The 27651-nt window shown below is 48.9% G+C and overlaps 2 protein-coding genes across 4 annotated transcripts in view; one reads left to right on the plus strand and one right to left on the minus strand.

Annotated features, from left to right (window-relative positions):
- The window catches only part of CTNNA1 (catenin alpha 1), a 202031-nt gene extending 193155 nt beyond the window's left edge, over positions 1-8876 (plus strand). For both annotated transcript variants that reach the window (XM_054717899.1, XM_008141738.3), the window contains exons 12-18: positions 325-525; positions 1261-1412; positions 3786-3896; positions 5033-5214; positions 5294-5399; positions 6815-6949; positions 7711-8876. In XM_054717899.1, the coding sequence (XP_054573874.1) occupies positions 325-525; positions 1261-1412; positions 3786-3896; positions 5033-5214; positions 5294-5399; positions 6815-6949; positions 7711-7998 (1175 nt within the window). In that variant the 3' untranslated portion in view covers positions 7999-8876. The remainder of the gene's footprint in view (positions 1-324; positions 526-1260; positions 1413-3785; positions 3897-5032; positions 5215-5293; positions 5400-6814; positions 6950-7710) is intronic.
- Positions 8877-19466: 10590 nt separating this feature from the next.
- Positions 19467-27651, minus strand: part of SIL1 (SIL1 nucleotide exchange factor) — a 230013-nt gene continuing 221828 nt past the window's right edge. For both annotated transcript variants that reach the window (XM_028147602.2, XM_054717900.1), the window contains exons 8-10: positions 23355-23451; positions 22764-22928; positions 19467-19990 (exon numbers count right to left, since the gene is read on the minus strand). In XM_028147602.2, coding sequence (XP_028003403.2) covers positions 19634-19990; positions 22764-22928; positions 23355-23451 — 619 coding nt within the window. In that variant the 3' untranslated portion in view covers positions 19467-19633. The remainder of the gene's footprint in view (positions 19991-22763; positions 22929-23354; positions 23452-27651) is intronic.

A 27651-nucleotide genomic window follows, 5' to 3' on the forward strand; every position in this document is an offset into this window, starting at 1 on the left:
CATGTAAAAGCTTTTGGCGCTACGGCTGGCACCAAGTGAGCTCTCAGTGAAATGGTACATGCCAACCAACAATTATTGTCCCCTTCTCATCACAGGGAATACAGTCAGTGTTGTAATAACTATGTATGGTGTCAGGTGGGTACTAGACATATTTGGGGTGATCACTTCACAAGTTACATAAATGTCTAATCACTATGTTGTACACCTGAAACTAATATTTATTATATAACAACTCTAAGAGAAAAAAATTTTTAAGGCAAAAAAAAAATTGTCCCCTTCTTATGAAAGGCCTTCTCCTTCATTCCACTTTTGTTTGTTCCTCAGAGAATCACATACTGGAAGATGTGAACAAATGTGTCATTGCTCTCCAAGAGAAAGATGTGGACGGGCTGGACCGCACAGCTGGTGCAATCCGAGGCCGGGCAGCCCGGGTCATTCATGTCGTCACCTCAGAAATGGACAACTATGAGCCAGGGGTCTACACCGAGAAGGTGCTGGAAGCTACTAAGCTTCTCTCCAACACAGGTATGGGAACTCCCTGCCTCATTGGTGCTCCCCACACAGCCCAGGTGGGAAGTAGGAGACAGGACTCAAGTGTTCTGAGTGGACATCAGACTTGTGAAAAGTTGGTCAGCCAAATTAAGGCCTTTCACACATTTCCTTCATATGGGTCCCATGATTAATGATCGGAATAATTCTTTTTTTTTTTTATCCTCACCCGAGGATATATATATATTTTTTTTTAATTGATTTTAGAGAGAGAGGAAGGGAGAGAAACATCAATTCATTACGTCTCATGCATGTCCCGACCAAGGATCAAACCTGCAAACTAGGTATGTGCCCTGACTGGGAATCGAACCCGCAACCTTTTGTTGTGAGGGATGACGCTCCAACCAACTAAGTCGCCCAGCCAGGGCTGAGGAAATAATTCTGAAAGCACTTTTTAAGATGGATTTTCGAGTTAAGTCTTCTGTTAGTGAATAAATACTAATTTAAGGAGGGTCCCATTCTTAAGCAAGGCCTCAAATTAATCTTACTTCAATGTTCTCAACCATCGAAATCCTTTATTGTAAAATCTGGTCAGAGACAAAGAGGATGATTTGAGTCTTGGTTGAAATATTGTAAAATATGGCATTTAATTTATTTCAGCCGTAAGTCTCACATAGGTCCAAGTGGAGACTCTTCATCAGACACCTCTTTCTGAGGTGGATTCAGGGAGGCTCTAGGATGATGATGTCTGCTGGGCCTCTTTCTCTGCAGTTATGCCGCGTTTCACTGAGCAAGTAGAAGCGGCCGTGGAAGCCCTCAGCTCGGACCCCGCCCAGCCCATGGATGAGAATGAGTTTATCGATGCCTCCCGCCTGGTGTACGATGGCATCCGGGACATCAGGAAAGCGGTGTTGATGATAAGGGTGAGTAACTGCATTTTGGATGTTTTAATAGCTTGTTCTTATCATTTGCTAACCTTGAGAACAATGCATCATTCTGGAACTCAGCAGATGCATTGGCTGTATATTAAAACCATGAATCTAAAAGCTGTTAGAATGAGATATATTTAATTACATTGTCTAAAATGCCTTTTAGTTGCAAGTTAGAGCCCAAACTCAGACTGAAAACAGGAGCTAGTATGAGTTGCTCCTGATGATTTTAGAGCAAAACATCACCACAAATAGGAGGTTTCCATTTGTGTGAGAGGGAAACTATAGAAAATAATGGCTTTTTAGTTAATTTCAGAGAAGGGAGTATTCCTTACTGCAGGTTGACGTTCTTCACATGCAGCCTTGCCCCTCCCCCCCTTTTGAAGGGGTGGCAGGCAGGATGCTAGATCCCAGTTCAGGGTGAGGATGAGCGACTGTGGCAGCCCTGGTCATGTTCCCTGGCTCATGGCCCCCATGTGGCCCGTCATCTCTGAGAGCAGCAGTTCTCACCATCTGAAAGTTCAGCCCCCTCTGGGTCGGCATAAACAGGTTTGGAGAAGCTCCAACCCCTCTGTAATGTACCCCCAGGGTGCTAGGCCTGGGTCTCGCAGCAGTCATCCTTCACATGCTGTTCTGAGCATAAGTGCGTGGCCATCCTCAGCCCCTGTCCGCGGCATAGGTGGCTGCTTTGCTGTCGATCTAGTTGGGTCAGAGGAGCTTCATTCACAGCTCCATGGTTTGCTAGTCAGACCTCAAGGTAGGCAGGGATCTATCTGTCTCACTTTTTACCCACTCAGCCTGACAGCTCCAGAGCCTAGCTGGACTGTCAGCTGGAAAGAGACCATTTCTAAGGCAGTTGCATTAGGCTGGATTCATTTTATATGCAGTGTAGACGCGCTTGGGCAAGACTGTACCGCTCTGGGGTGAGGAGGAAAAAGAACTGTTCAGAGATTGCCTGGTGGGCTGTTCTGCAGGCCCCAGGTCACCGGACATGTTGGGGTGGGGCCGCTTATGGAGCCTTTTGCTTTCTTCAGTCCTGCTGCTGCTAAAGAAGAACCCATGGTATGCAGATGCCTGGCTGAATGCAAGGTTACACCCAGAGGCCATATCTCAGTGGTGTGATGGGATCCCCAGGTCACATACACCAGGGCCAATGAATGCAGCCCTATTTCTCCAGAAGCCTTTCTGTGACAACAGACACCTAGAAACAGTAAAAGAAACCTTAATGATGGAGGCTAATGCCTTTGGGGATTTGAGTGGCTGAAACTTCCTACCTCCAGGAGGTGCTTGCAAATGCCAGAGTCCTTTCTGAGGAAGCAAGTAGGGTTGTGGGAAACCACATCTTAGGGGCAGGCAGCCAGCTTGGATTCCTCTCACAGCTCTGAAAGGATTAAAATGGGCAATGGTGACATAGTGTTCTGCTCTCCCAAGTCAGAGAGATTCTGGGATCTTGTATTGATGTGCTCTCTGCTATTCTCACCTCTTCCCATCGAGGGAGAGGCTGGCCCTTGCACATGTACAGTCTCTTGGTTTCAGGTGCTTTCTCACACGTCCTCTCACTTGAGCCTTACAGCAAATCTTGGGGCTGGGCTTGGATCGGGTCCTGGGGCAGATGAGGGCCTGCCCTCCTGTCACAGGCAGCTGTCCTGCCCCCTTACCGAGACTTCCAAATGACATTATGTTTCAAGTCAGCAGCTAATCATGTGAGGCTGGAGATTGTGCAAAATAAGAATTTTATTTCATAATTAAAGCAGAACTAGGACCATTAATCAGTTCCTTTGGTATTTAGACCTTACCTGCCACATTCTGTCTTTTCCTCTTATCAAAGGAAAAAATACATAACATTTCACTGTCTATTTTTACCCCTCAAAGCAGCCTTTGGTACCCTAAGAGAAGGCCCAGTATTAATACATTTAATGTTCTTTTTCTCATAAAGTGGAAAAGAAACTGCCTAATGTGTAAAATACCTATTTTTAATACAGTACCTTTTCTCCCGTGGACAGTTGTTATCTTTGTCTTTAGATGCAGCTGTTGGAGAAGTACATTAAGAAGTACAAATCTTATGTCAAAGAGAGTCTTGACTCAGGGGTGGGAATTGAAGCCCTAACCCCCAGAAAGGAACTCCTTGTCCCTTTGGCAAGTGTGGTGTGGTGCCCTGGCCTACTGTTTGTTGGATGAGCCGCCCACAGGTGCACCTGTGAGGCAAGGTCTCAAACGAATAGTGAGTGCTTTTAGCTGTTACATCTGCTTAGAATACTGCACATGAAAATTCTGGGTGTTCCTACATCAGGCAGGGTGTGGACTGAGTGGCTTGGGGCAGAGGGAGGCCTACGTTGTATCTGGCTCATATCTCTCTTTTGGTGGCAGACTCCTGAGGAGTTGGATGACTCTGACTTCGAGACAGAAGACTTCGATGTCCGCAGCAGGACAAGCGTCCAGACAGAAGATGACCAGCTGATAGCTGGCCAGAGTGCCCGGGTAAGGAATCGGTTAAACTTCTTTTGGCCCTAGCCAGTTTGGCTTAGTGGATAGTGTGTCAGCCTGCGCATAAAAGGGTTGCAGGCTCGATCCCCAGCCGGGGAGTGTGTGGGAGGCAACCAATCAATGTGTCTCTCAAAAAAAAAGCCAATTTGTTCTGCAGACCTTCCCTGTCCCTCTCAGGTCTTAGCTTTTCTTTTCCAGGAAAATACTCTCAATATTGAGAACCCAATTTTCCCTCTTTTTTTCTGGCCATATGACAGAAGGTGTGGCACCTGCTAGTCAATTGTAGGTTTCTCCAAAGTGTCTCCTCAGTTGTGCCCTGGGGCTTTGGTGTATGAGGACCCTGCCTCAGGAGAGCCCTAGGATCTAATCAACACAATGTTGGTTAAAAAGATTGCGGTCTTTGCCCATCTCAGTTATACTGAAATATTTATTTATGGTTAAATAAAATAGCAGTGGTACATTCAAGAAAATCAGTCAGAACCTTTGCATTCGAGTCATTAAATCTTCCATCAGTAGCATTTTTGTTTTGGGGAGGATGCCAAGAAAGATTTCTCAGGATCCTTTTTCACGTCTCATGTTGAACAGCAAGTACATCCCTGCTCTAGGCCTCACTTTGTCATGAGCACTTTGGGGAGAGCCCAGGTGCTACTTTGGTAAGGTTTCAGTGCGACTGAGAGATACAAAGTGTATACACCCCGCAGGTCCTCTGCCTGCCTTCTTTAAAAGTTACATCCTAAAACCACTTCCAGTTCACCTTGAAAAGTTAAAGATGCAATGCGGCCACAGGAAATGCTCAGGAAAGCGCCACCAGCATTAGCCCTTCTCTCATCTGCGCTCTCACAGGAGACAGAGGCTGAAACTTGTGCAGAACTCAATTAAGCAGGCTCTGTTCCTGTGCCAGTGTAATTCCGAAGCGTCCACATCAGCCTGTACCCTTACACTCTGGTTTTCCTCCACATTAAAATGTGTTCTTAAAAGTGGGTTAGGAATGGCCCTTCAGGCAAAATGAAACCTATTACAGCATTATCCTACCTCTGTCATAGGTTGCTCGGTGGAAATGCTTTTGGCTAATGTACTGTGAGAATGTCGTATTCTTTTCATGTAAGAGCTTTCTGTGCTTCTGATTTTAGGCAATCATGGCTCAGCTTCCCCAAGAGCAAAAAGCAAAGATTGCAGAACAGGTGGCCAGCTTCCAGGAAGAAAAGAGCAAGCTGGATGCTGAAGTGTCCAAATGGGACGACAGTGGTAACGACATCATCGTGCTGGCCAAGCAGATGTGCATGATCATGATGGAGATGACCGACTTCACCCGGTGAGCAGCCATCTTCTCTTCTACTCACTGCCAACCATGAAGGGCTTCACCTACAATGATCCTTGTTCTCTTTTTCCAGAGGTAAGGGACCGCTCAAAAACACATCAGATGTGATCAGTGCTGCCAAGAAAATAGCAGAGGCAGGATCCAGGATGGATAAGCTTGGCCGCACCATCGCAGACCATGTAAGTAACAGGCCTGCCACACGGGTCTCAGGCAGCCCAGCCTGCTGGTCCATTCCTGAGGCAGCAATAACAGTTTTCAGGGGACACAACACTCTTCTCATCTCAAAAAATTGTTCTTAACTTGCCAACCAGCATAGATTTTTAAGAATTTCTGAGTAATTCTTTGATAATTCTTGAGACAAGCCGTTTGCATGAGAGAACATCCCTGGAGGTGTGTCTGCCCTCAATAACAGCTAAAAACTAGCCTCCCCTGGGGACGTGTTTATTCCTAGTTCTCTTCAGAACTGCTTGCCAGCCTACCACGCTGACCCCAGGTGTGTGAGTGCCTCTTCCCGTGGATTTACTTCTTAGAAGCAGCAGGATAATGTGTCCAGTTGGGGACAGACGTGTGTGTCCTCAGCACTGTGGGTTCTCGACTACCCAGCTTTCATAAACCCTTTATTCCCTGTAGTGATATGTCAGAAAATGTGGTTCCTACCTCCTGGAAAGTTTACATTTTCCTTCGGTGTTCCAAGACTTATTTACTAGAGATGCTGTTTCTCAGTTACAGTTCTCTGCAGTCTAAGCCCTTCCCCTGAGGTATCAAGCCTCTCACCCTGCATCTGGGCTGAGGGACAGCAGTGCCTCATCGCTCAAGCCAAAGATTCAGAAGTCATCCTGACCCCTCTTCCCGGAATTCAGTGCTAAGTGCTGTACTTCTACTGGCCAACGCCAGCTCAGGCCGACCTCCACAGCCCCACGCCTGGACTCCTACTTGTGGCTGCTCCTTACTGCTTTCCCTCTTCCTTCTCCACACCACCCTCCACACAGCTGCCAGTACAGTCTTCCTACACGCTCATCTTCAAGTGCATGTCTTGATAGGGCTCTGCTGTGTTCCAAAACATTCTTAAATTCAAAATTTCCAGCATGGTCTACAGGTTTGTCTGTGCCCAGACTCCCAGAGGGAAATGTTTGCTATAAATACCTGAGAGGTGCTCTGTATTTCTCTCTCTGGGTAAGCTTCCGAAGCTTTGGCAGCAAGACAGGAATTGGGCAGTGGCTGGTCAAGACCTCACGGTCTCCAAGTGCTTGTTCCCTTGCTTTGATTCACTCCTCCATCTTTGTCTGAAGCGAACCTCTCCTTCCACCAGGTGTTTACAGTGTGCATCATAATTGAGCAGATGAGCTGTTGGAATGGTTGTTAGCAAGCTCAGAGCACTCGGGCTTTTCTCACCTTTAGGGGGCTTGGGCCCAAGCAGAGGGCAGCCTAGAGCCACACTGCCCAGGTATTGGGTCCCTCAGCTATCATGCCCTTTGCTCCAGCCAGGAGAGAGGAGGCCTCTCTTGGTGGCACACTGAGAGGTTTAGAAACACCCCTGGGAGTAGGTGTGTTTAGATCGGGCCTGGGTGCTCTGCTAAACTTATTCTCCCGTCAGTGTCCAGACTCGGCCTGCAAGCAGGACCTGCTGGCCTACCTGCAGCGCATCGCCCTCTACTGCCACCAGCTCAACATCTGCAGCAAAGTCAAGGCCGAGGTGCAGAACCTTGGTGGGGAGCTCGTTGTCTCTGGGGTAAGTTTCATCTGTGAAAAGAAGTGGGTGGTGGGACTCGTCTCGCCTTTGTCCACATACACTCCCTACCTGCCCTGGGAAGGTGAGCTCTGGAAATCCCTGAAGTTGGTTCCTTGGAGGCCAAGGGCTGGCTGCACCTCAGTTGCAGGTGTTTTTTTTTTTTTTTAATCTTCCTTATTTTTCTTCCCCCACATAAGAATTGAGCCTGTTCAAAAATTGCAAAGATGATATAGCAAGGCTTTCTCAACTCTCCTCTACCTCTCCAAGTGCTTGAGTATTTTCCACCCCTCCTTGTCTCTTTACCATATCACTGTTCTGGACCTCTCCTCACCTGGGGTAGGGCAAAGAGGTGATCTCGCTCAGTGTGCTGGGCTCCATTAATTCCCCGGAATTTCCTTTCAAAGAAATTGACACCATGTGATCACTTGCTACAATGTCAGTGCCCCTGGCAAAGGCTGAAAGCAGTGGGTTTGTGTCTAGGATGGCTGACGCAAGGCCTCCTCCTCCAGCTTGTTTGAGGGGTGAAGGGTAGGTGACGATGCCTTACATTTTTGTTACTGTTCCCTTTATTTCTTCAAAAGGTCTGAAACAGGCCTTTTCAGGGTATTTGAATAAGAGCAGCCAGCCATTGGAAGAGAGCCAATTAGTGATGGGGCTGTTGCCCACCCCTGAAGGGAAGAAGTAGGGGGCTCCCCCCTTGCCCAACCATGGGCTAAAGGTCAGGCCTGTGCTCCTCACTGCCCCATGTTTGTGTCTCTTAGGTGGACAGCGCCATGTCCCTGATCCAGGCCGCCAAGAACTTGATGAACGCCGTGGTGCAGACAGTGAAGGCATCCTATGTGGCCTCTACCAAATACCAGAAGTCGCAGGGTATGGCTTCCCTCAACCTCCCAGCTGTGTCGTGGAAGATGAAGGCACCGGAGAAAAAGCCCTTGGTGAAGAGAGAGAAACAGGATGAGACGCAGACCAAGATTAAACGGGCGTCTCAGAAGAAGCATGTGAACCCCGTGCAGGCGCTCAGCGAGTTCAGAGCCATGGACAGCATCTAAGGCCGCCCCAGCCAGCGGGCCCTTAAGATCAGTCACCGTTCTCCTCTCAGACGTATTTGCTAATAGAGCACTGATGTTAGATTCCACAGGGAAATGGGCAGATGTTAACCTGGCCAGGTGGTGAATTTAGCAAGGACATACTTGTGTTTAAGTCACTCACAAATACTTTTAGAATTCAGGAGCATATTTCTAGCTGTATTTTTTTATAAGCTTAAATAAAAATCCCATAACCAAAGAGAATCCCATATTAACTTTTAGGGACATTCTTGACCAAGTTGTGTGGCATTAGGGTCTGAGAAAAGGGGTGATCTGACTCACCCTTTTTTCAGGGAGGGGCAGGCTGGCTGGTATTCAATGCCAAAGATGACCAGGGCAAGCAAACTGGGTGTCTTAGGAAGTGGTCCCCAGAGAGGAAACGTTTCTAGAAAGGTCCTGAAGGGACAAACCACATGAAACTCAGTAAAACCATGTGTCGTGCAGAACACTGATGACTCTGTGATGGGAATGAGAGTTTTAATGTTTGGTTACAGTTACTGATGTGCTCTGCTGCAGGACATATTAAAAAGTTGCTTATTTTTTTTCAGGCTAGAATGTTATGATGCCATAATCAGAACTTGCTTGTTTCCTTTTGTTCAGCTCCAAATGCAGATATATCATTGGGCTCACTTCTAATAATTGCAATGTTTCCTGCCTTGGGCTTACAACAGTAGCCTAATGAAGTAGCGTTTGCTTAGGCAATAATTTAGACTTTACCTTATTTGTGATTAATATAGCGATTACTATAGCTACAAGGTATAATTTTACTATCTTATTTAAATTTTATGAATTCGAATGTTTTTTACACTAACTTTTCCCAATAAAGTCCACCTTGAAACCAAGCCCAAGAAGTTAAAGTACTTTTTCTTTGCCTTCCAGCAGTCAAGTTTTACATGAAACCTCTCCCGGGTCTGCCCCAATCTGTGGTGCTCTGTGCCCCTTGTCCCAACAAGGAGACTGTGCCCATGGCTCCTTCAAGGGGAACCTTGGACGTGTCCTTAAACTCTCCATGGGTATCAGCCCCTTCTCTTCTGAGTTTCTATCAGCTTATAACCATACCAGGAAATAGCTGCCTCCAAAATACCCTCCTAACCCCATGTACCCCCAGCAAAGCTCCTCAGAGAGGTGTGTGTGGTTGTCCCTTCTTCCTCACGTCCATTCTCTCTGCCATTCCAGCCCCTCCTCCAGGCCACTCTACTGCCGTCCCCCTTAAGGGGGCTGTCGCATTACCAGATTGATTGGCTGTTTCTTCATCTTAACAACTCCACCGTACAAGTGCCCAGGTGAATCTCCCCCGCCCTCAGAAGTTCCTCACTGGCCTTCCAGAACACTCCACTCTGATTTTGTCTTCCTTTGCCACCGTTTCCTAGTCATTAAAAGCTGTGCTCCCCTGGGCTCAATACCCAGGTCTCTTTGGCTCTACTCACTCTTCCAAACTTAACCAGACTCCTGGCTTTATGTACAGTCCAAATGCTGCCTTCTCCTGTATCTTGACTTATAACTGCCTGCCTCCTATACTCTCCACATGGATGTCTTAATATCTCAAACTTGATCTGTCGTAATTCTTATCTTTAAAAGTATGATGGGTCCAACCACTTCTGTTTACTACCACCTGGTCATCATTTTAGTCACCTATTGCTGTGTAACGAACTGCCCCAAAACTTGGCAGCTAAAACAACAAACCTTTGTTACCTCAGTTTCTGAAGGCCAGGAATCCAGGAACAGCTCTGGGAGGTTCTGACTGGGTCTCGCGTGAGGCTGCAGTCTCTCCCCGAAGGCCCGATGGGCTGGGGACCTGCTTCCAGACTCCCTGCTGGCTGCGGGCAGGCGCTTCGGTTCTGTGCTCTGTGGGCCCTCCCACAGAGCAGCTCACCATGTGGTCACTGGCTCCCCTCAAGTGAATCATCCAGGAGAACAACAACCAGATGGGAGTCGTGGATTTTTAAAAACCTGATCTCAAAGGTAATACGACCAGCACTGCTAAGTGGTTAGAACATTGGCCCACACACCAAAGGGTGGAGGGTTCACTCCCCGCCCTAGGTTGGGCATATGTGGGAGGCATCCAGTCAATGTGTGTGTCTCACATCAATGTTTCTCTTTCCCCCCCCTACCTCCCTTCCATTCTCTCTGAAAAGCAAGCAAAAAAAAAATCCTCAGGTAAGGATTAACAGAAAACATAGGCATACATATGACCATCACTGCCATTATATTCTGTTGGTCACACAGTCCCCCCCTGATACACTGTGGGAGGGGGACAACATAAGGGGGCCAATGCCAAGAGGTGGACTCCCAGTCACCTGAACCCAGACCACTGCAGTCACTTCCCCAGTGGGCTTCCCTGATCATACTGTTCCCTACACCCTACTCCCCAGGGCAGTCACAATCAATATGCAAATTCCCCCTCAACTGGGAGTTCAACCAGGGGGGCAGGGCCAGCCAACCGCCTGTGGCCCATGGCCCCTCTTCCCGGCTGGGCTGGCCCTGATTGGCCCTGGATCTGCCCAATCAGGGCAGGCCAACAGGACCCCGCCCATGCACAAATTCGTGCACAGGGCCTCTAGTAATCCCTATAAAACAAGTCAGATTATGCCATTCTTTCAGCTCCAACCTGCAATGGTTCCCATCTCCCAGTAAAAGCCAAAGTCTTAAGTGACGGTTTGGCCCTCTAGCTTCTCCCCCTCCCCATGCTTTGTCATTCGCCCTTTGCACTTGTGGTTCCACTGCCTGGAACACTCCCCAGAGATACACTTGTGCTTTAAGATCTTCAGGTGTCTCTTCACAAATCACCTTACCCAAAAGACCTTCGAGAAATTCCTACCATGCCCTCTCTTCATAGCACTGAATTTGCTTTACATTTACAAGCCCATCTGTGTCTAAGTTTCACAGGAAGAGGGATCTTGATTTTGTTCATCACTGACTCCAAAGACCAGGAGAATGACTGAATCTTGGGGAACTCCTGTGGGGCTGGACCCAGAAGGCTTTGGCCTCCCTCCACTCACCCCAACCCCGACTCTCAGGACCCATGACGACACTTTGGAACATTTTCATGGCTTTTGTGGCCATCAGTTTGTCACATTCCAAAATTGTCTTCCAGGCTTTAGCTCCATTTCCCTGTCTGTCCTTAGCTGCTTCACCTGCTCTGCTGGAAGCCCTATAGCCCAGCAGCCCAGCCATCCCCCGTCTACCTCCTCTCAACCCATCCACTTCAGCAGAGGCCAAGGCCCCACCCCTCAATGCTGCAAAGGTTCCTAAACTGCTAAACTGGCCTATATCAGTCCCAGCATCCATTACCTATTCTCTGCCTAGCAGCAAACGAATCTTCCAGAAACACCTCCAAAGGATTAAAGCCTCTGCATGACGCCCTCTGTCTAGGCTGCCCACCTGACATGCTGGCAGCCCAGTGCCTCCCTGCAGTGTGAGTGCCCACCGTGACCCTGCCCTCTGTGCCCACCGTGACCCTGCCCTCTGTGCCCACCGTGACCCTAGAAGTGGTTCCTAAGACTCTGTGCTCCCCCTATGAGCCCATTACTTGATGTCCTGGTCAGCACCTTATCATCACACCAAATACAATACCATTCCATACTTAGACTAACTTCTGTTTAACTATACCTACTCCTAAGCAATATCTGTGAAATCATGTTTGATGGGCTGGTTACATTCTTCCTAATTTACATCAAAATAACATTTTGATAAAAGTTCATGTATTAGCCAAAACGGGTTTGGCTCAGTGGATAGAGCGTCAGCCTGCGGACTGAAGGGTCCCAGGTTCGATTCTGGTCAAGGGCACGTACCTTAGTTGTGGGCACATCCCCAGGAGGAGGTGTGCAGGAGGCAGCTGATCGATGTTTCTCTCATCGATGTTTCTAACTCTCTATCCCTCTCCCTTCCTCTCTGTAAAAAATCAATAAAATATATTTAAAAAAAAAAAGTTCATGTATTACCTAAAATCATCCAAGTACCAGCTCTGCAAACACTGGCCCTCAGCTGCCACTGCTGCCTGGCCGGGCATGGCACATGGTATTGCAGCACCAGCCCTCACAGGCCTGACCTGAATTCTTTTGAGGAACAAACAGCATTGGTCTTGCTCTCCCTATCCAGCAAAGGGTCTGCTATACGCTTGAGAAATAGTTGTTGAACCATTCAAACCATTTATTGATTTAAACCAATCAAAAGGTACTAGAAGGCAAAAAGTAGGCAACTGACGAGGCACCCCTCCCCGAAATCCTCCATCTTCTCAGAGACAGCCACCTGGAGAAGGACGGCCTCACCATCCTGCCCCTTTCTGCTTCCCAGCAGGGCTGACACAACCCTCAGCGACACCTTGCTATGCGACGAAGTCTCACCAGCCTTGCCACTCCTCACCCGCTCTGACTACTACCTGCACACGGGACCGCAGAGCCAGCTCTCCTCCTCGCTGGCAGCCGCTGCCTGCTGACCCTGTACCGCCTCTCATGACTCCTGAGCAGATACTTCAAGGCCCTTCTTCACCTCTGCCGCCTTAATTCGCACAGCTTTCCACCTCCACCCAGGCCAGGGCCACTCCACTGATGGGAGAGGGGACTTTACCCACACCCCCATCTCATCCTTACAACCTGTGAGGGGTCAGTGCTACCACCACCCCTCAATCTTCACACCCAAGTCACACAGCTGGCAAGCAGCCAACACCCCCTTCCAGCTTCAAGATCCACTCCCTCCAAACCCCCCCGGTTCTGGAGCTCCAGAGGGCAGTGCAGGGGCCTGTATCCCCCTCCCTCACCGCCCCCCCACCTTCTTCCCAAAAGCGGGGAACTCCCTCATGCTCCCTCCCACCACATCTGCCCATCCCTGCACCAGGTTCTCAGGACTATGCCTGTTAAGATGCAGGAACTCTCCAGGTCCCTGGCTAAGGCCACCCCCTGGCTTGTCACTGGATCCTGGCCTAGTCAAACATTTTGCCCCACAATCTTCCCTCTATTTCCTGCCTTGCCAAGTTTCCTTCCTCCTGGATTTTTCACAGCGGTCGCCATCCGGTGGTCTGCGGACCACTGGTGATCTGTGAGGTCTGAACGGTTGGTGACCGCTGTTCTAATAGGCCCCATAATTTAAAAAAAACAAACACAAAGACAACACAAAAAGATTCCCTTGAGTTCATGTCACCCCTCCGTCCCCTTACACAGAACACCTTAGATGAGTGTTTAGACCCTCTACTTCCCTCCTCCGTTCTCCCAGCTAACACCTTCTGTCCAGTGCCTTCTAAGTAGCATGTGAAGTCGGTGCCCCCGCACCGGCTCCTTGTCAAACCTTCTCTAGATTTCCACATTCCCCTCCCTTCGCCAATCCCTGCTCCTCATCTTACTAGCTCGTTCTCCTGACCTCTAAGGCTGAGGTGGTCCAGGCCTGGTCAGGCCTCGGTCCTCTTCTTCTGATTCCTAGGCCTTGGTGGTATGTGGGTAAATGGGTAACAACCAGCTCTCCAGGGCAGAGTTGGGAGGGGATGCATAGAGATAAGTTTATATACATTTTACTCCTATAAAAGGATCGTGGCACACAATTCACAAATAATAACAAAATACACAATATTCTTTACTGCAACTTCCATACAGCCAACTGATTCTCACCAGGCTTTCACTGATTTTTGTTGAAATCCTGCATCCATAGCCAACTGACAGTTGTAATTGACAAAGGAGTCTGGTTCGACAGGAATGCTGGTTGATACTTTGTTTACCTTAAGGAGTAAGATGAAAGTGAAAAAACAAAGACATCTGTGGGAGTTTCACTTGTTCATCAGTGAATGACTTCTTTGCTAAATCATGTAACTATCAAATACTGTAAGACAACTCCTTTGGATTTTTGTGCTGATAGATGACACTGTAAGTTTAATCAGCATTATTAACATTTTTAAAACATTTTCTTCATCACTGTAAGCCTTGATCTGTAGCGTTTCCCAGTGTCCATGGTGTAAAATACTCCCACGTCAGATTTCCAGCCACGAGGGTGCCGTCTGCAAGGTGGAGCTGGGAAGCACCTGTGCCCACTGCTGAGCATGTCTCCACCACCCAGAGGCGACAGACACATGTCGTCTCCAGAGCACAGACAATGCTTCACTGTAAGTTATTAGGAAAGCTGAGTAATAATTACCTTTAAAATTTTTTGTTTTACGTTTACACACATTAAAATTTATACTTTTTAGGGGACAATTCTCTGAGTTTTGACAAATACATAGAGTTGTGTAATCACCACTACATTCAAGATGCAGAACAGTTCTATCACCATCCCCCGACATTCCCAATGTAATGGAACCTTCCCCCTATCCTGAGTCTTGGCAAAAACCTTCCCCTATAGTTTTGCCTTTTCCAGAAGGTCATGTAAATGGAATTATACGATATGTAGCCTTTGGAGAGGCTACATATCGTATAATAATATGATACCTGTGAGATGCACAGGCTGCCGTGCGCAGCAGCAGTTCGTTCTTCCACCGCACCGTGGGGATGCCCACGGTCTGTCCGCCCTCCGGGCGAGGGGCATTGTTTCTAGGCTGTTTTATTTTTACAAATAAAGTTGACGTAGATTTCCCTCTATCTTGCATAAATACGTAGGAGTGAGATTGTGTTGTACGGTGTATGTTGAATTTTATCTGAAACTACCGAACTGTTTTCCATGGTGGCTGCATCATTTTGCATTCCCAGCAGCATCGCTCTGCATCCTCATCAGCACATGATATTGTCAGGTTTTTGGTCTGTTTAGGCTTTTAAATTTTTGCAGCCATTTTAGTGGGTGTGTAGGAGTGTCTTGTGATGTTAATTTGCATTTCCCTAACAACTAATGATGCTGAGCATATTTTCATGTGCTTATTTGTCATCTATGTTTCTTTGGTGAAATGATTTAAAATCTTTTGCCTTTTTAAAATTGGATTGACTATTATTGATGAGTTTTGAGATTATATATATATATATATATATATATATATATATATTCTGAATATAAGTCCTTTGTCAGATATGTGATTTGCAAATATTTTCTAATTGTGACCTGCCTTTTGTTTTCTTAATTTCTTTCACAGAAATTTTAACATAGTTAATTTTATCATCTTCTTTTCCTTTATGAATTATGCTTTGGTTATTGTATCTAAGAACTCTTTGGCTAGCCGAAACCGGTTTGGCTCAGTGGATGGAGCATCGGTCTGCGGACTGAAAGGTCCTAGGTTCGATTCCGGTCAAGGGCATGTGCATTGGTTGCGGGCATATCCCCGGTAGGGGGTGTGCAGGAGGCAGCTGGTCGATGTTTCTCTCTCATCGATGTTTCTAGCTCTCTGTCCCTCTCCCTTCCTCTCTGTAAAAAATCAATAAAATAAATTTTTTAAAAAAAAGAACTCTTTGGCTAATTCAAAGCCACAAAGATTTCTTCTAAAAGTTTTATAATTTTTCATTTAGATCTGATTACTTTTGAGTTCAATTTTGTATAACATGACAGATATAGGTCAATTTGTTTTTTAAAATATGGCTGTCCATTTGTTGCACCACCACTTACTAAAAAGATGATCCTTTCTCCACTGAAGTGTCTTTGCACCTTTGTCAAAAATCAACTAAATATATTTGTATGGGTCTATTTCTGAACTCTCTATTGTGATTCATTGATCTGTGTCTATCCTTTAGCCAGTGACACAATGTCTTGAAAATCAGCTAGTGTGAGTTCTCCAACTTTTTTTCTTTTTCAAGATTGTTTTAGCTACTTCAATTCCTTTGGATTTCCATATAAGTTTTCAAATCAGATTCTTGAAATATAAAAAGTTCCTGTTGGGATCCCATTGACTCTATAGGTCAATTCTGGAGGGATTGATTGACATCTTAACAACACTGAGGAACTCAGTATGTCTCTCCGTTTATATCTTTTTTTTTTTTCATCAGTGTTTTGTACTTTTCAGCATTAAAATCCTGCCCATAGGTTGTCAGACTTACATGTATTTCATCTGTTCTAATGCTGTTATAAGTAATATTGTTTTTAAATTTTCATTTCAATATTTTATTGTTTGTATATAGAAATACAACTGATTTTTATATATTGACCTTACATTTTGTGACCTTGATAAACTCATTGTTACTTGGACATTTTTAGTACATTTCATGGGATGTTCTATATTCACAATCATGTTATCCTTCAATAGAGACAGTTTTATTTCTTCTTTTTTCAGTCTGCATGCCTTTTATTTCATTTTCTTGCCTTGCTGCACTGCCCAGGACTTCTGGTACAATATTGAAAAGGAGAGGGGAATGGGCATTCTTACCTTGCTCCCAGTCTTAGGAAAAAAGAAGTCAGTCTTTGACCATTAAGTTTGATGCTTGTTGTAGGTTTTTATGTGGTTTCCCTTCATCAGGTTAAGGAGGCTCCCTTCTACTCCTAATTTGCTCAGAGTTTTTATTATAAATGGACTTGTTTTTGCTGGCTTTGAAGGAGGAAGGATCCACAAGCCAAGGAATGCAGGCAGCTTCAAGGAGCTGGAAGAGGCGAGGAAACAGATCCTATTGGAGCTGACAGGGAAGAATGCAATCCTATTGGTGGCTTTGATTTCTATATTGTGAAACTGTCAGATTTATGACCTATAAAACTATAAGGTAATTTGTGTTATTTTGAGGCATTAAGCTCATTCTCATTTGTTACAGCAGCAATAGAAAACTAATGCAGTAAAAGGCAGTGTTTTTCAAGGAATTGGTCCATCATTTCTTCTAAGTTGCCAAATTTATGGACTTAAGAGTTGTTTGTAGCATTCACTTATTATCCTCTTAATAAGTGAATATAGTGATATCCCCTCTTTAATTCCTGATATTGGTCATTTGTGTCTTCTTTTTTCAAAGAACCATATTTTCATTTCATTGATTTCCTCTAGTTATTCTGCCTTCAATTTTATTGGTTTCTCTGCTCTTATCTTTATTATTTCCTTTCCTTATGCTTTCTTTGGGTTTAATTTGCTCTTTCTACTAATTTTTAAAAATTATCTTTGCTTTTTTAATATATTAATTGTAAGTTTACATAATTTGACTTTTATTTTTTAACTAATTAATTTTTAAAAAATATGTCTTTATTGATTTTAGAGAGAGAGGAAGGGAGAGGGAGAAAGAAAAACTTCAATATGAGAGAGAAACAACGATCAACTGACCAGGGATCAAACCTACAACCTGGGCATGTGCCCTGACCGAAAATCAAACCAGCAACCTTTCAGTGCACAGGATGATGCCCAACCGAGACACACGGGCGTGCTGATTTTTAATAATGGCTGTTTGACAACCAGCTCGCAATGTTTCTAAAACCCACATGGCTTATCGGCTGCTATGAGCTGGCTCCAGCACACGCTGCTTCCATGTTTGTCTTCACACATGACCTCTTCTTCCCTAGCTCCAGACTCTTTCTCCAGCTGCTTATTCAACATCTCCACTTGAATATCCAACTGAAATCTCAATAAAACTACATCCAAAATCATGTCTACAATTATGCCTCAATCTTTTCTCCTCTACCCTCTCTCTTCCCACTTCTGGAACCACTACCTCCAGGAGCCCATTTGCTCAGGACCCTAAGTGAGGCTTCATCCGTGACCTTCTTTCCTCACACACCACACGCCCTCCAGCTCCCTCTTTAAAACATATCTGGAGTCTGAGCACATGGCACTGCCTTCTCTATCACCGTCACCCTGGCTCTCACCACGGTTCTGCAGTAGACCCTGCACTAGGCTTCTCCTTCTGTCCTTGCCCCTTTGTCATCTCGTTACCACAGCAACAGTGATCCTGTTACGATGTCAGTCATGCTGAGTCTCTCCATGGCTCCCATCTCAAAGAGAAAACTCCCACCTTACTACAACTGCTGAGATCTGACCTCCCTTATTGCTTACTCTTCTCCTTGCCACTGACTCTTGCTTTTCTTCCACCCCCTACCATGTTCCTGCCTGAGGACTTTTCTATCTGCTATTCCCGTGGTCTACAAAGCACTTCCTCTGATCCCCTTGACTCACCGACTTGTGTTCTTCCGTTCACACTATGTCTACTTAGGGAGGCCTTTTCTAACACTCTTTCCCCTTCTCATGTTTTATTTTCCACACAGCTTTTAGCACTCACTGCCTGGCATCGTATAATATACTTATTTGTCGTGGTCTGCCCCTCCCCGGTACTTACCACTTCATGCCCTGGAACAGTGCCTGGCCCCTAGTTAGTCCTAAATCCAATTTGTTTTGTGAATGAGTGAGCAGCAGCCAGGAAAAGGCCCAAACCCTCCCCTTGGCTCCCGGCTCCATCAGGATCAGGCTATGCTCCTCGGCAAAGCTAACAAGGCACTGGAGAATGTGGTCCCCTTGACCCCTGTGGCTCCACCTTAACCATTTGGCCCCTCAACCCATCACTTCCTCCAGCTACACTGAACTTGGGCTTCCTCAAATGGACCTCTTTCTCTCACCTCAGGCCTTCCTACATCTTCCTGGGGCACTGTTCCAGGGCATGAAGTGGTAAGTACCGGGGCATGAGGTGAGCAGGAGAAGGTCTGAGGCTAAGCAAAGGGACTTCAGGGAAGTAAGTACTCGGTTTCCCCTCAGCAGAGTGAAGCTGAGATTTCTGTATGCAAGGCTGGGAAGAGGAGGTTTCTACATGCAGGCGGAGAGGGGCTGCCTGAACAGCAGGAGTGAGCCTCTGGTGCATTGGGAAAGGCTGATAAACAAACGCACCAGAATCCAAATCAGGAAGGCCCAGAGCTGGGGTTGCCGTGGCAACCAGCAGTAGGCTCCCAGCCTCTCTGAGGTGGGGGCAGGGACTTGTCAGATTCGGCTGCCCCCGCCTCCAAGGCCTCCTCCTTGGGCTCTGCCCAGCTCAGCATGGACACAGAGGAGGGGCAAAGGCACAGAGAAGCAGGCCTGGGCTCCCACTACCAGCTTTAGTGAGGTCACTCCTCTCCCAGGGTGAGGCCTATACCCAAGGGCCCCAGAGTGAACAAGCCACTCCCAGCATCCTCCACCTCCCAGCATCCTCCACCTCCCAGGTCCCAGCACCAATCACTTCCGCCCAGCCCATCAGCATCCCTGCCTGTGGTGATGCCCTCAGGCTTCTCCAGGACCAGTGGCCGGAAATCCATTACTTGGTACCAGGTAGAGGGGCAGGGAGATAATCCCGACTTCCCCTCACGCAGGCGGGGGGAAGGGCGAGCACAGGCACCAGGCACCGGGGTGTCCTTTATGCACGTTTTCTCCCATTTAATGGCAAACCCTCTGACAGATGAGGAAACAGGCTCAGGTAAGGTAAGTGACTTGACAAGGTCACAGAGCTACTGGGTGGTAAAAGCTATGTCCCAGCCAGAGTTTTCCAACTCTGAGCCTGGATCCTTCCCAAAGGGGGGCCTGTTACCAGATGCCCTGGGCTGGCCATGCAGCATGTCATCAAGGGCTATGCCAAGTCTGCACAGACGCACAGTAGACAGACAGATAATGACCTTCATGCCTCCATTTAATGGCTAGTCCAGCACTGCCCGATGATGCCCAGACCCCAGTAGGGAAGCCCTCCATCCTGCCTGCTGTCCCCTGAAGAACCCATCCAAACTGGTACCTCTCAGCCTTACTAGCAGTGTTCCAGTCTAGTCTGTCTTAGGGGCAGCCTCATCTCAGCTCCTTCAGCAAACTGTTGATAGAGCCCAGCAGTTCCCAGAAGTAGCCCTCATCTTCGCCATCCTGAAGCTCCTGGGCAGCCAGCACCTGGTATTCAGCCTGCAGACTGGCCAGCGTCCTGCTGAGCTTGGGGTCCTGATGGTAGTGGTCCCGGCAGGTGACCAGGAGGGCGCCCAGTGTCTGCAGCACCTTTTCACGGGCGTCATGTTCAGGCAGCGCCAGCAGGTGGGCAGTGATCTCACACCAGCCTTGTTCTCGCAGGCTCGGCAGGAGGTGCACCTGGCGATATTGCTGCAGCTTCTCTGGGGACGTCTCCTGGGTCAGCTTGGCCTCCTCCTCAGCAAACATCTGCCATCCGCATGGCCAAGTGACAGGGTCAGGTGGGGAAGAGAACACACAGAGAGCAGTCAGCCCTGCCCTTCAGATGTGAAGGCACATGGCTGACCTGTGAGTTCGAACCCTCTTCCTTCATCCCCTTGGGCCTCCAAGGCCCTTATGGGAGAAGGCCAGCAGGATTCATGGCTTCACACATGCTCCCCCACCCACCTATCTATCCATCCATCCACTCATCCAAACAACTGTGCAGTGTGCCAGATGCTGGAGACATGAAGATGGAGACATGGTCCCTGCTCTTAAGGAGCTAAAAGTTAACTGAGTAATTCCTAAAGAGCATAATAAATTTAGTCAGCCGTGTACTGTGGTGCCAGCCCAAGACCATCCAGCTGTCAGTGGTGGAGTAGGAATTGAACCAGCGAGGGCTTCCCTGCGCCTTGAGGGGTAAGTGGGAGTTGTCCGAGTGGATAAGGATGGAGTGGAGGGCCCCCACACAGGAGGGTGATAGCAATGCCTGGGCCACCTCATTTTGAAGAATGGCAGGGTAGCCCTGGCTCTTTTGGCTCAGTGGATAGAGCGTCAGCCTGAGGAAGGAAGGGTCCCGGGTTCGATTCTGGTCAAGGACACATGCCCGGGTTACACGCCTATCCCCAGTAAGGGGCGTGCAGGAGGCAACCGATCAATAATTCTCTCATTATTGATGTTTCTCTCTCTCTCCCCCCCTCTCCTTTCCTCTCTGAAATCAATAAAAATAAAAAAAAAAAGTTTAAAAAAAAGAATGGCAGGTTAAGCTGGTTGATGGGACACACCAGAGCCCTGAGTGTCTGAGGAGGATGGCCTCTAGGCTGAGGGTCTGGAGAGCTGAGGAAAGTTTGGGCAGGAACCCAGCCCCATTAGCAAAATATGGTGGAACCAATCCTGCCAGGCTGCCAGAGGCGGCAAAAGAAACACCTAAAACCTGACAAGTTAGCAGCTTATTTCCAATGTCAGAGGAAGGCTGTGCAGAGGTGGAGGGCGGGCAGGGGTGGAAAGGCCCCATATGGGCTGTAGTACATGTACCTGCAAGGAGTCTCTGCGCTAACTCCAGGGGAGAATGAGGCCTGCAGGGTACAATGGTACAGAGAAGGCAAGAGGGGAAGCCCAGGAAAGAGGAGGGGCCAACAGACCACATGATGGCCTTGGGGCCCACTGGGGCTGGTGGCGGGGAGGGGGCGGGGTCAGCATCCTGGAACAGGAAAAGCTCACAACCCATTCCCAGTGGCTAGTTCTTCACTCCCCGGGAACAGAGAGGCCCTGCTGCCTCCAGCACAGAGCACGCGGACTGCTGTCCTAAAGCCTCTGCTGCAGGAGGATGGCTGTCTCTGTACTGTTTGCCGAGAGACACCAGTCCCTCCCTGACCTTCATAGCACCCCAAGGGCTCCAGGAATGAGCCAATGTCAGTGCCCACCATGCCAGGGCTGGGGGCAGTGAAGACACACCCAAGGCAACAGAAGAAAGAGATCAGTCTCTCTCTCCAGCCAGTGTTCACGTCCTTCTCCAGGCTTGTTGGCCCACGTCCAGGATGTCAGCTGTGCCTGGGCCTTATTAATTGGATGTGAGCACCACATGGCTGCCTGCTGTTCTGGGTTCTGCAGCTTAAAGGAGGAGGGAGGGAGAGAGGGAGAGAGGAAGAGAGGAAGAGAGGGAGAGAATGAGAGAGGGAGGGAGGGAGGGAGAGGGAGGGAGGAAGAAGGGAGAGAGGGAGGGAGGGAAGGAGAGAGGGAGAGGAAGGGAGAGGAAGGGAGAAAGAAGGGAGAGAGGGTGAGAGAGGAAGGGAGAGGGGGGAGGGAGGGAGACTGAGAGACATGACAGGCCAAGAGAGATAGAGAGGCAGAGAGGGCAAGCACACAAAAGCAATAGCTGACAGAGAAGCAGCAATGGACAGCCCTGACCCTCAGCAAAGCACAGGGGGGAGGGGCCGGGGGGAGGAAGGGGCCCTCAGCCTTCAACACTCAGCTCAGCAGCGGTTCCAGCAGCTGCCCAGCCCTGCTCCACCAATCCGCAGCCGGGCTGTTCTAGGGAGAATGACAGGCAGCTGAAAAGGCCTGGCCAATGCTCCCTGCAGCAGCTGAACTAAGAATGCAGGCCTAGCTGGTTTTCCTCTATCCATAATTAAGACACTTTCAGTCTCACAAAGGCCAGAGTGAGCCAGGCACCAAGTCTCCTCCAGGTGGCAAGCACCTGGGGTCCCCAGGGCCTTTCAGGGCAGCCATTCTGAGCCCCTGCCCAGAGCCCAAGCTCTCAGAGTGGGCAACTCCAGGTTTCTAGAATATTAAGATTCGGTATCATTCCAGCCCTTGGCTCCTTGGTTCCTGGCTGCTGTCATGGCTCCTAGACACAGCTGCTCCATCCCTCCTGCTCCTCATCAGCCCACCCTATGCTTCAGCCAAATACCCTTCATTAAGTGAAGGGCTCATCCAGACTATTTCTGGCCTTTGATCACACTGATCCTGGCTTTGCACACTGTGTTCGGACCCCCTTTCTCCTTCCTCATCAGCCTCAGATTTCAACTCAGCAGTCATTTCCCACAGGACATCCTCCCTGATGTCTCAGAAATACTGGGTTTGGAGCCCTGAACTGGGGCCCCACAGCATCCCTGTCTGCCCAGCTCAGAGCTGGCATGTTTGCTCCAAAGCACTTACTAATGAGGATGAAGGGGTGAATGAGAGAGACATGGGAGGGGACCAGGATCAATGGTCAGAAGCAAACACAAACAGGGAGAGGGAGGCAGGGCAAGCGGGGACTCACCTTTTCGGTGACCAGGTCGTAGAGCAGGGTGACCACGCGCACAGCCAGCACCTCTGTGCCCTTCTCCTGCACCAAGCTCCTCAGGACCTGCAGGCCCCCCAGCTTCAGGAACTGCTGCTGGGCATAGGGGAAGTGTCGTAGCAGGGAGCACAGTGCAAACAGGACCTGGGGAGGCATAGATCCAGATGGGTGAAGTGCCAAACAGAGCTGGCCCTGCCCCAGGCCCAGAAAAGGCATCTGTAAGTGTACCAACCACCTCAGCTTGGCTCCCATTCTTCCTGGCTCCACCCACTACCCTCAGGGACAGCCACACCCCAGAACTCAGGACTGGGAGAGCCAGACACCTTCAACATCACCCAGTGGACAAATCGAGGCCCAGTGCAGGCCGCCAGGGTGTGGGACTCAAAACCACACGGTGGGAGCTACATCCAGGCCCCCAGATGCCTTGGCATGCTGCTGCGAGACTGTGAGTGAGTGGCACCTCTCCGCCTATGCCCCCCAAAGGGACATGCGCAGCCTGGAAAGGGACCAGGGCCTTTCAGGCTCCACGGGTGCCGGCGGCTGGGCAGGAGGAAAGGAGCAGAATCCCACCTTCTTCTTTGCAGTGAGAGGCTGCTCCGTAGCCAGGATGACTAGCAGCTTCTGCAGGGCTCCGCCCTCGATGGCCTCCACCTGGACCTTGGGGTTGCTATGGAGAGTGGGAAGGGGAAGCACAGGAAAGCATGACTTGGTACCTAGTCACCAAGTTGGGGCAACACCACTGTGCCCAGCCCAGGGATCTGGGTGGTCAGAGAGTTGACACTACACCAGCCATCCCTTGGGAGAAACAAGGTGTGCAAGGGGGTGGGCACGGTTCTCCCCCTCTGGACAAGCTAGAACTGAGATGGGGAAACAGAGGCTAATTAGTGTGGATCCACCTGGTACAATGACCTATGGCACAAACGACAGGGTCAAGTGCCCCCATGCCAGTGTCCCCTCCCCAGCAGCCAGCAGGCTGGGGTGTTTTAAAAAAGGAAATCACATCTACCACTTTAAGATCCTTCTGATGCTAAGGGTGCTACATCTATGCCCCTGCTATGGAAAGCCTTCGTCCACCTTCCCCAAGCCAGTGTTGGGTGCTCCTCTTTCAATGACCCCAGGCCCATCACACACTGAGGGGCCATTACTAATGGGGTCCCCTAGACAGGAGCCCGTTCTTTTTCTCTCCTCTCCTGGGTGGAGCACACACAGCACACAGTGAATGCTGTGGGAGGAAAAGAAAAAGAAAACACAGATCCAGGGAGCCTCTGCATGCCATGCAGATCCTGAAACAGGACCAACCAGTGCCTCCCCACCAGCCCCTCCACTCTCTGAGAGCAGCTACTGCGACGTTCTCTATCCCTGAACCTCAGCGTTCAGCACAGAGCCTGCCATGGCAGAGGACCCTGAACAAGAGGGAATGAACGAATAAACCGTAACTGTGCCAACCAACAACAGGCAGTGCTGAAACGCTCAGCACCCAGAGCTGCCGCTGGGACTCCTCTCCGCGTTCTAGGCTGGGAGAGTGATGAGTCAAACACTCAGGCACAGCCCTCCTGGAGGAAAGGACGCTGGGCCTGGAAGGGTGCCAGGGAGGGCACATGGCAGGGAACCCCACCAGGATACCCTTTTTCAGGACCCTTGCTTTCTCAGATCAAATTAATGATCAATTAAGGAGCAAGTGCCAAACACAGGGAACTATGTTTTTAGACCCTTGAGGAAGGTCAAGGCTCCCTCACCAGCCACTTCTGAGGCTTCAGAGAAAAAAGGCAGCAGGCACATAAAAAGCCTGAGGCTAGCAGCAAAGGGAAGGGCACGGCCAGAGATCAGACAGCCCACAGAGGGTACCAAGTCTCCATCAGGCTCTGGCTGCCCTCCCTTAGAATGGCCACCAGCTCCCTGGAGACCCCAAAAGGGCCTGGTTCCTCTTAACCCCCAACCTTGGCAGGGGGTCCTCATGGCACGAGGCAGGGTGTTAACAAATCAGAGGGAGAAAGCTCCTGGTCCAAACCACAGAGAAAAATGGAGGCAGGTAGTAAGAGAGTGTTTACACTGCTGCTTGCAGGAGAGGCCCTGGCACAGAGCAGGCACTCCCTAAGTGCTGCCGAACGGCATAGTGATGGGCCCCAAGTGAGTCCTAGATGGCCCACCCTCTATTCCTGCCCGGCACCAGCTTCAAGGTTTAAAGCAGACTGAGCACACTAAGCCAGTTTTCCTGCTGTAAAGTGGGAGGTGCCTTTGTCCCCCTGCATCCCTCTCAACAGAGAGGACATGCAGGGTGGGTGCAGCCTGTCCCACTGTAACCACTCGTGTCTGACGAGCAGTCTGGAGATGGCTGGGGCCTCTGGGGAAGTGAGGCTGACAGCTCCTCTCCAGGCAGGCAGGTGGGCACCGTGCATGGGGGACCGGGAGCTGAACCTCTCCCCTGCCCCTGCTCCCCCAACTTGAGAAAGGCAGCTGCTTCATCAAAGTGTGAGCTAATTAGGGCTGTCTCTGCCATCATGTGCCCGAGGAATGCTCACCGCAACAGGCAGCGTCCAGGAAAAGACAAGGACCACACAAATGTCAAATGCTGCCTCCCAAGGAAGGGGGTTCTGCCAGGCCCGACACTGCATCCGCCTCGGGGAGGGCCACTGATACCCCCATCCTCTGGGACTGCAGGGTGGCCAAGACAAGGCCCTCCAAACACAGCACAAAGCTTCGCCCTTGTCTACAGATCTGCTGAGAACAAGATCCAGAGACGAGACATCACCCAGCCAAGCCAAGAAGCCAAGAACAGAGCTCAGCACAGAGCGGGAATCCAAGGAGACCTGGCCGACACATGGGGTTCAGCATGGCACCTCCCAGAGCAGCAGCCCTATCACCAACAAAAGGTACAGGGGAGAGACAACATGTAGAAGACGTTAATCTTTGATAAAGAAGGCAAGAGCATACAACGGAATAAAGACATCTCTTCAATAAATGGTGTTGGGCCGAAACCGGTTTGGCTCAGTGGATAGAGCGACGGTCTGCGGACTGAAAGGTCCCAGGTTCGATTCCGGTCAAGGGCATGTACATTGGTTGCGGGCACATCCCCGGTGGCGGGTGTGCAGGAGGCAGCTGGTCGATGTTTCTCTCTCATCGATGTTTCTAGCTCTCTATCCCTCTCCCTTCCTCTCTGTGGAAAATCAATAAAAATATATTTTAAAAAATAATAAATAAATGGTGTTGGGATAATTGGACAGCTACATGTAAAAAAATGAAACTAGACCACCAACTTACACCATACACAATAATAAACTCAAAATGAACAACAGATTTAAAGGTAAGTTGTGAAACAATAACAATCCTTGAAGAAAGCATAGGCAGCAAAATCGCAGACATTTCACGATACAACACCCAGGGCAAGAAAAACAAAGGGAAAAAAAGTGAACGAACAGGACTACATCAAACTAAAAAGCTTCTGCACAGCAAAAGAAACCAGCATCAAAATGAAAAGGGGTACCCACTGTATGGAAGAACATATTGGCCAATGATACATCTGATAAAGGGTTAATATCCAAAATACATAAAGTACTCATACAACCCAACAAAAGGAAGACAAACAACCCAATAAAAAAAAATGAACAGAAGACCTAAATAAACACTTCTCCAAAGAGGTTATACCGATGGCCACGAGACATATGAAAAATGCTGAACATCACTAATCATGAGACAGATGCAAATTAAAACGACAATGAGGTACTACCTCACACCTGCCAGAAGGGCTACAGTTAATAAATCAACAAACAATAAGTGCTGGCAAGGATGTGGAGAAAAAGGAACCCTCGTGCACTGCTGATAGGAATGCAGACTGGTACAGCCACTATAGAAAACAGTGTGCAGTTTCCTCAAAAAATTAAAAATGGAACTGACATTTGACCCAGTAATCCCAACTCTAGTAATATATCCTAAGAAGCCTGAAACATCAACCAGAAAGAATATATGCACCCCTATGTTCATAGCAGCATAATCTACAATAGCTAAGATCTGGAAACAGCTCATGTGCGCATCAGTAGATGAATGTATTTAAACACTGTGGTACATTTACACCATGGAATGTTATGTAGCTGTAAAAAATAAGGATCGCTTACCCTTTGAGATAGCATGGAGGGACCTGAAGATTATCATGCTAAGTGAAATTAGTCAGTCAGGAAGACAAGTATCACATGATCTCACTTATATCTAACTAGAGGCCTGGTGCACAAAATTCATGCACTCGGGGGGGGGGGGGTCCCTCAGCCCAGCTTGTGCCCTCTCGCAGTCCGGGAGCCCTTGGGGGATGTCTGATGGTCGAGGCCTGCTCTCCGTGCTGGCAGTCAGACATCCTTAGCATTGCTGCCACCGCCACTGTGCTCGCCAGCCATGACTGGAGCTCCCCCTGTGGAAGCACACTGACCACTAGGGGGCAGCTCCTGCATTGAGCGTCTGCCCCCTGGTGGTCAGTGCGTGTCATAGCGACCAGTCTTTCCACCGTAGGGCCGAAACTGGCTCTCCGACATCCCCCGAGTGGTCCCAGATTGTGAGAGGGTGCAGGCCAGGCCGAGGGACCCCACTGGTGCATGATCAGGCTGGGGAGGGATGTGGGAGGGCTCCAGGGCATGTCCAGCCAGTCTCGCTCAGTCCCGATTGGCCGGACCCCAGCAGCAAGCTAACCTACCAGTTGACTGTCTGCCCCCTGGTGGTCAGTGCACGTCAGAGTGAGCAGTTGAGTGACCTTAGCATTATCATTAGCATATTATGCTTTGATTGGCTGAACGGATGACCGGACACTTAGCATACTAGGCTATTATATAGGATGAACAAAATAAACGGACAAAATGAAAACATGCAACAGACTGAGGATCCTCAG

The sequence above is a fragment of the Eptesicus fuscus genome, chromosome 6 (assembly GCF_027574615.1).
Source record: "Eptesicus fuscus isolate TK198812 chromosome 6, DD_ASM_mEF_20220401, whole genome shotgun sequence".
NCBI classification, from domain to species: Eukaryota; Metazoa; Chordata; class Mammalia; order Chiroptera; family Vespertilionidae; genus Eptesicus; species Eptesicus fuscus.